The following is a 7,160-nucleotide window of genomic DNA, read 5'->3' on the forward strand; positions in this document are numbered from 1 at the left end:
TGTCGTTCCAAACCCGTAAAAGCTTTGGTCGTCTTCGGAAAACAATTTAAGATATTTTGGATGAAAACCGGGAGGCTTGTGACTGTCCCATTGACTGCCAAGTAAATTACACTGTCAATGTCCAGAAAAGTATGAAAGACGTCGTCAGAATAGTCCATCTTCCATGCAGTTCAACCGTAACGTTATGAAGCGGCGAAAATACATTTTATACACGAAGAAAACAAAAATAACGACTTTATTCAACAATTCGTCTATTCTGTGTCTCTCCACATCACCGTAGCGCCATTTTGGAGAATATCCGATGAACGCAAGCAGCGTATGCTATTCTGTGTCAGCCGCGCTGCACGGGCGCGCTGTTTTCGTTCAAATCAAAGCGTAAATACACGTAGAAAACGTATCCTTGTGGCGCGGCTGACACAGAATAGCGTACGCTGCTTGCGTTCAGCGGGTATTCTCCAAAATGGCGCTACGGTGATGCGGAGAGACACAGAGGAGACGAATCGTTGAATAAAGTTGTTATTTTTGTTTTCTTCGAGTACAAAAAGTATTCTCGTCGCTTCATAAAGTTACGGTTGAATCACTGATGGCAGATGGACTATTCTGACGATGTCTTTCATACTTTTCTGGACCTTGACAGTGTAATTTACTTGGCAGTCAATGGGACAGTCACAAGCCTCCCGGTTTTCAACCAAAATATCTTAAATTGTGTTCAGAAGACGACCAAAGCTTTTACGGGTTTGGAACGACAAGGGGATAAGTGATTAATGACAACATTTTAATTTTGGGGTGGAGTATCCCTTTAATTGAAAGGAAATGTTGAACATTGTTGGTCTTAAACTAGCATGCCACTACTTGAAAACATTGATTTGTCACTTCATCAGTTCTATTTATCTTTTAATTTCATATGTTTGATTTTAATTCTGTAATTTATTGCTAGAAAATGTATATATTTTTAAAAAAGTCCCATATGGTCACCTTTTTGACATTTTTAAAAGGTGAAGCACCTTTCACTGTTTGCAAACAGTAAAAACACAGCAGTGTGCCAGGCCCTGGTTTGTATACATTTTGAAAATCAGTGGTATTAAATCATCCTGAATCAGATTCCGAACTCAGGGGCCTCTTAATTCAAGTTTGTGATATGGAGTGGATTATTCAGTGCTTCCAGTTCAAATTCTTAAAAGGGGGCAGCACTTGAATAGAATCTTCTTGATGTTTGATCAAACACAAATCATCAGCTGTCTTAGTACATTACACTGAAGTTAAAGAACTGTCAAAGTAGGTGCTAAACCATTAGAATATATTGTTTATCCGTTAAATACATGGACATGGAAATACATAAACCAATGGACAAGAACACAAAGATGTTAAATTAATCATTCTACCCATTTAATGAGATTTGCAACCTTATTACTGATATTTACATCTAAATGGTATATTGATATTTAAGCCAGAATGAGTAACAGGGTAGCAAAGGGGGAGTTCACTCAAAAATAAAAATCTGTTATTTGATAGCCCTCATGTTGTTCTAAACCGGACTTACTTTCTTCTGTGTAACACAAAAGAAAAAATTTTTGTCCACACAATGGAAGTCAGTGATCACCAAAATGTTTCATCAAACTGTCTTTTGCTTCACAGGTTTGGAATGAAAGGAGAGTGAGTAAATGACTATTTATTTTTGTGTGAACTACTGTTTAGTACTAGTAGTAAGTAGAGCCACTCTTCTAACTAGAAGGGAGTATCACATGGTAAGGTTGAAGGCAGAAGGTTGTGTCATTAAATTAAAAAATCATTTTTTCTAAAATGAATGAAAAAACACAACAGATGGTCAATTAGAACACTATTTTTAATCTTTAAGTCAGCAAGTAGGATACCCATTTGTACAAAAATGTGATTTACATCATGCGTGTACTGGAACTGAAACCAATTATGCCGGGTTCATATGATTTATTCACCACTGAATGAATGTAAGGTAGATCTAGTGCTGCTCAACACTTAAAAACACATACCTCATCGTGTAAGGCAGTAAAAGGCAACTTACAGGGGAAAGGAAAAAAAACAAAACTTCGGGAGATCATCTTCAGGACAGATTGCCATAAAGCATTCATTCTCAAACTCGGCAGTGCTGTGGTTTATATACATCAGGTCATTCAATATACAGAAAAAAAACATCCACACGTGCCATAATCCAAAATAAATACCATCACAGAAAAGTACTGAGAGAAAATGAGTTATATATATATATATATATATATATATATATATAAAATAACTAGGTCTATCTGATCGATTCCTCATATGAAGAACTGTGAGGAATTACTTTTGATTAAAGCAGTGGAAATCTTCTGATGCATATTTTGTTCTCCAAAAGATATTTGAAGCAAATCAATTTCAAGATCTTCAATGTAATACTGAACTCTAAACAAGTCCTCCCGCAAGCACAGAAAACTGTACAGAACTGATCTTCTCCATACTTGTCTTGAAAATCGAGTCACAGAATTAAAAGCAAATCAACAAAACGATCCTTGTAAAACAGTCGGCTGTCTAAACCTCGAATAATTCCTTAAATAGCAGCTAAATTAAAACCCAAAGGAATGTCGATGAATACAGACTCGTGTCTTTGCTATAACAAATGTGGCAGTCGTCATTATCGATCGACTTTTCTCAACCATCTCTGATACAATGAACAGCATTTACAGTAGGACCACGAGTGATTTCACAGTAGGTGAACCAATTGGTTTCCGTCACTCTAGACGATTTACAGGACGTAAACGAACAGTTCTAGATCAGACAGACAGAGTAAATGTGTGTGTGTGTTGTGTAACGGGTCGTACGAGCCACATTCAGTCAAACACATATGAGACGGGGGGATGAGGCTTTAGGCTTTTTTCTCTTGCAGGATTCGATGCAGCTCATCTGCATCCTCTGCTGTTTTCACGCGTACGAGCACTGGGACGGGCGTACTGGGGTTCTTGTCATCCACAGGAGGGTTTGGCACGCATACCACCATCACGTTGTTTTTGCCAGTTCGTGAGCAGGGCATGGAAGAGGGCACCATGATGTTCAACAAGATGTTCCCTATGAAAAACCAGAAAAGCCAGTAAGCACACATTCATCACATGCTAGGTGAAGTTCTGTTATGTGTACAAACTAAAGCTGCATAAGTAAAAAATAAAATAAAATACATCTATAGCCTATTTGATACATCCCTTTAAAAAAAGCAGACAATGTGTTTTTTCTTTTTTCATTACTCTTTGACAAATATAAAGCTCAAAAGAGCAGCATTTATTAACATTATAAATACTTTAGTCTTTACTGTCACATTTGATCAATTGAATGGGTCCTTGAAGTAATTTTATTTTTTTTTGATCTTACTCTAAACTTCTAAATGGTAGTTTATCATGGTTTCCACAAAAATATTAAATAGCAAACAGGGTGAAGAAATTTCCCTTGCGTTGATTTTGAGTGGCTCAATATCGCAATATGCAATAATCACCATTTGTTTATTTACCCATCTATCTACATAAACTCATTGGTATATTAATATATGTTTAATAGTATGTTACGATTCCCGAATCTGACTGCTGAAATGTCAACAAAACTGAAAGCCTCTTGTCCAGTGTTGGTACAGGGACTTGTCTCTGCAGTCATTTTACACAGGCTGTCAGTTAGTGCAGTTACATTGTTATGCCAGGAGGTAGCGGCAAAGGACGAGTGAGTTAACTAATATATTTAAAAATGCTTCATTCAAGAATGAAACAAGGTGTTTAAATTTATTTAACTTTGAAAGCCACTTTACAAGGCTCAATCGACAATCAACACATTACCTGGGTAATGCTGAAGCTTATGTGTCACTTCATAGAGAACAATGCCATTGATTTAATGCACTGAACAGCGCTGCCACAGTCATGTGAAATCCCCTTAAATGCTGAAAGCATGCTATGACAAAGATATCGCTTTCATCTTCTGACAACTGATGGGAAACTGATTTTGTCCTCAAACAAATGACTTGACCTTAAGAAGGACAGACATAGATAATCATGCATGCTCAGTCCATCTCTCTCGCTCTCCTTCTGTCTGTTTATTGCAAATCAACAGAACCTATGTACAAATCACAATGGTACACAGTCTTATTGACCTAAAAAATTACTCTCTTCACTTATGATATTATAGTTTTTCTGAATTGCTAAAACACTAAACCCCAATCTCTGAAACCAAATTCTCACTAGCTTAAACCAATTCGTCAAATAAAGCACTCTTTCTGCTAAACCTTAAAACACGTTCAGGCAGTTAGGCTCTATTTGCAGATCTCATGCACTCTTTTTGTAAAACTCTAGACACAATCTCATTCACTTATCATACTGTGATGCATTTGTGCTGCAAAATGCTAAACACAAGCGGCAAAAGTTAAACACAACTAAAGCACAGTTGTCATCGTTTACACACGAATCTAAATTGTTCACACTTGTTTCTAATGATGTGATCAAACCAACTGTACTAAATATTAGGGCTGGACCAGAATATTCGATTATTCAAATATTTGTTCGGTGGGTCGACATTCGATTTTCAATTTTGAGATTCAAATATTCCTTTTTTTTTTTCTCTCGGCATCCCCTGCGAAACGGTTCTCATTCGCGCTTGAATATGAATCGCCCATGAGTGAACGTCATGATTTAGTTCATCTGGAAAAGACAAAAATGCCGAAGACCTCAGCTGTGTGTGAGCACTTTAAATTGAGTGAGGACAAGACAAAGGCAGTGTGCCAAATATGCCATTTGAAATTGGCCTACCACAACAGCACATCAAGTTTGAAAAATCACCTTTTTTGAAAGTTCTGTTAGTAGTAGGCCTATAGTATATTGTTGGTGTAAAAAATGAGCTGCTTTTATACGCCATGTTAATCAGTAATTTTACACATGATAAAAACGTGCACTTAATTTGCTTGGAAAATACTTGCGAAAACGGCAGTCATAAAAAAAACGTACAGTAGCCCAGCCTAATAATAATTTGTCTATATTAAAAGTATTGCTCTTAACAGACCTGTGTGTTTTGTATCATTAGTGCAGTGTCCGTTCTCGGAGCATGTAAGCCCTGCATGCGCGCCGCTTCCGGATTGCGCTGTTCTGTAGTTTATTAAGTTTATTAATTCTGAATGTGTTGCGTGTCCATATTGCACCAAAATACAACACTGCACTCCCTTGGGTCCGCAGCAACACACCCGCCATGCGTGAAGTCGATTGGATGAACGGTTCTTGACATAATAAAAATGTAAACAGACAGACAGACACAGAAATTCCTGCCTTTGTTACACCGTGTCTACACCGAATGCGACAGTTGCCGCGCAGCAACAGCTAAAGTCTCTACACTGGATGCGAAAAAGCGACCGTTGAAAATCATTTGAAATCTGTGCCAATACGTCATAAATTGAATGCAGCAGCAGTTTTCTGTCGGGAATTTGTCGTGTGATTCACGATGATGTGTCGCGCCGCATACAGTGTAGACAGCATCACTGATTATAATGAGTTCTGTAGTATTTTGTCGCACCGCGCCCTTCAATGTAGACACGGTGTTAGAGAGAAGAATATGTTCAGCCCCCTCCCTCCGAATATTCGGTGTTGATTACTACCGAAGCTTCGAAGCTCAAAAAATGGTATTCGGACCAGCCCTACAAAATATGAGTCAGTTCAGAGTGCACAAGTGGCACAGGTGACTGAATGATGATACGACCAATAGATGGAAACAATCTGAGAAGGAGAGGAGGAAGAGTACATGTAAGTGGAGGATGAGGAGGAAGAGGATGAGGAAAGAGTAAGGTTTACTGTAAAGAGTGTTATCAAGGCTGGATCTGATGTTGTCTGGGGGTTTGGCAAAAGGAGAGTGGGACTGTGGGTGGTGCTCGGGGGGGTGACTGAAGGCGGTGACTGTGTAGTTCTGACGTCAACTTTTTACGGAAGTCACAACGGTTCGTGAAAAATCACAGCTACTTTAAGCAGGCTGTGTGAATTTTACTGTGGACTGACTGTTTTGAAACTTATATGGTAGTTACATAGCACCTAGACCTCAGTTATCATGAAAAAAGCCAAGAAGTTTCAGTTTTGACAATATGGGACCTTTAATGACAACTTCAAAACTTTGTGTTGATTGACAATGCCATCATTACGCTGCTAGGTTAACTACAAACTAGTTGACTGCATTTCATGAAATGCCCTGCAGGAGGATCCAGATCTGATCTCTATTAATCATACACGCCATGTGCCTTATATCTAATAACTGCAACTTTATTTCTCACACTCCGAGATAGAATGGCAGTGATAACTGTGAGTACTTCTTGTGATTCTTCTTACTGACTTTATATCTCACAATTTACATTTTAAGTAACACAGAGCTTGATTATAGTTGTCAATATCAGCCTAAAAAAGATGAATTTGTATTGAGATTCAGTTCACTGATGACACAGATGCAGACACTTACCCAGGTTGGTGTCGGCTCGCACTAAAAGCTGAAGTTTGCTTTCATCCACCATCTTCAGATGCAATGTTCCGACCCCTTTCTCCTTAAACTCTCCATCCTTCTTATAAAACAACTTACACCTGCGGAAAGATCATTTTGAAATGTAACTTATGAGAGACGTAGATGATGCGTTTAAAGATCGAGTGACAGGACATGAAGTGTACTTTTTGGAGTAGAAGGCGTCTTTCTCCTTGATCTCTTTTACCACAGGAACGGGCGGCTCCTCTGATTCCTCCCCATTTTCATCTAAAACAGAAGGAACAGCAAATTTGAGAAAAACAACAAAACATTTGTGCAATAATCCAAAATAATCGTTATAAATGTTAGTTCTGTGTGAGCATCATGTTAAAACTATGGATCATCTGCAAGTTCTAGTTGATAAATGTTGATAATGTGGGGAAGTTGTGGCCTAACGGTTAGAGAGTCGGACTCGTAATCCAAAGGTTGCGGGTTCGAGTCTCGTACCAGCAGTGATTGTAGGTGGGGGGAGTGAATGTACAGCGCTCTCTCCCACCTTCAATACCACGACTGAGGTTCCCTTGAGCAAGGCACCGAACCCCCAACTGCTCCCCGGGCGCAGCAGCAAAAATGGCTGCCCACTGCTCCATGTGTGTGTGTTCACTGCTCTGTGTGTGTGCACTTTGGATGGGATA

General features: G+C 38.8%; 1 protein-coding gene across 1 annotated transcript in view; it reads right to left on the reverse strand.

Moving 5' to 3' along the window:
- Positions 1-1,825: 1,825 nt before the first annotated feature.
- Positions 1,826-7,160, reverse strand: part of LOC107562145 (nuclear pore complex protein Nup50-like) — a 23,179-nt gene continuing 17,844 nt past the window's right edge. Inside the window, exons 5-7 of the mRNA XM_016246727.1 lie at positions 6,672-6,753; positions 6,469-6,587; positions 1,826-3,075 (exon numbers count right to left, since the gene is read on the reverse strand). Coding sequence (XP_016102213.1) covers positions 2,876-3,075; positions 6,469-6,587; positions 6,672-6,753 — 401 coding nt within the window. The 3' untranslated portion in view covers positions 1,826-2,875. The remainder of the gene's footprint in view (positions 3,076-6,468; positions 6,588-6,671; positions 6,754-7,160) is intronic.

The sequence above is a fragment of the Sinocyclocheilus grahami genome, unplaced genomic scaffold, assembly GCF_001515645.1.
Source record: "Sinocyclocheilus grahami isolate Dianchi unplaced genomic scaffold, SAMN03320097.WGS_v1.1 scaffold809.1, whole genome shotgun sequence".
NCBI classification, from domain to species: Eukaryota; Metazoa; Chordata; class Actinopteri; order Cypriniformes; family Cyprinidae; genus Sinocyclocheilus; species Sinocyclocheilus grahami.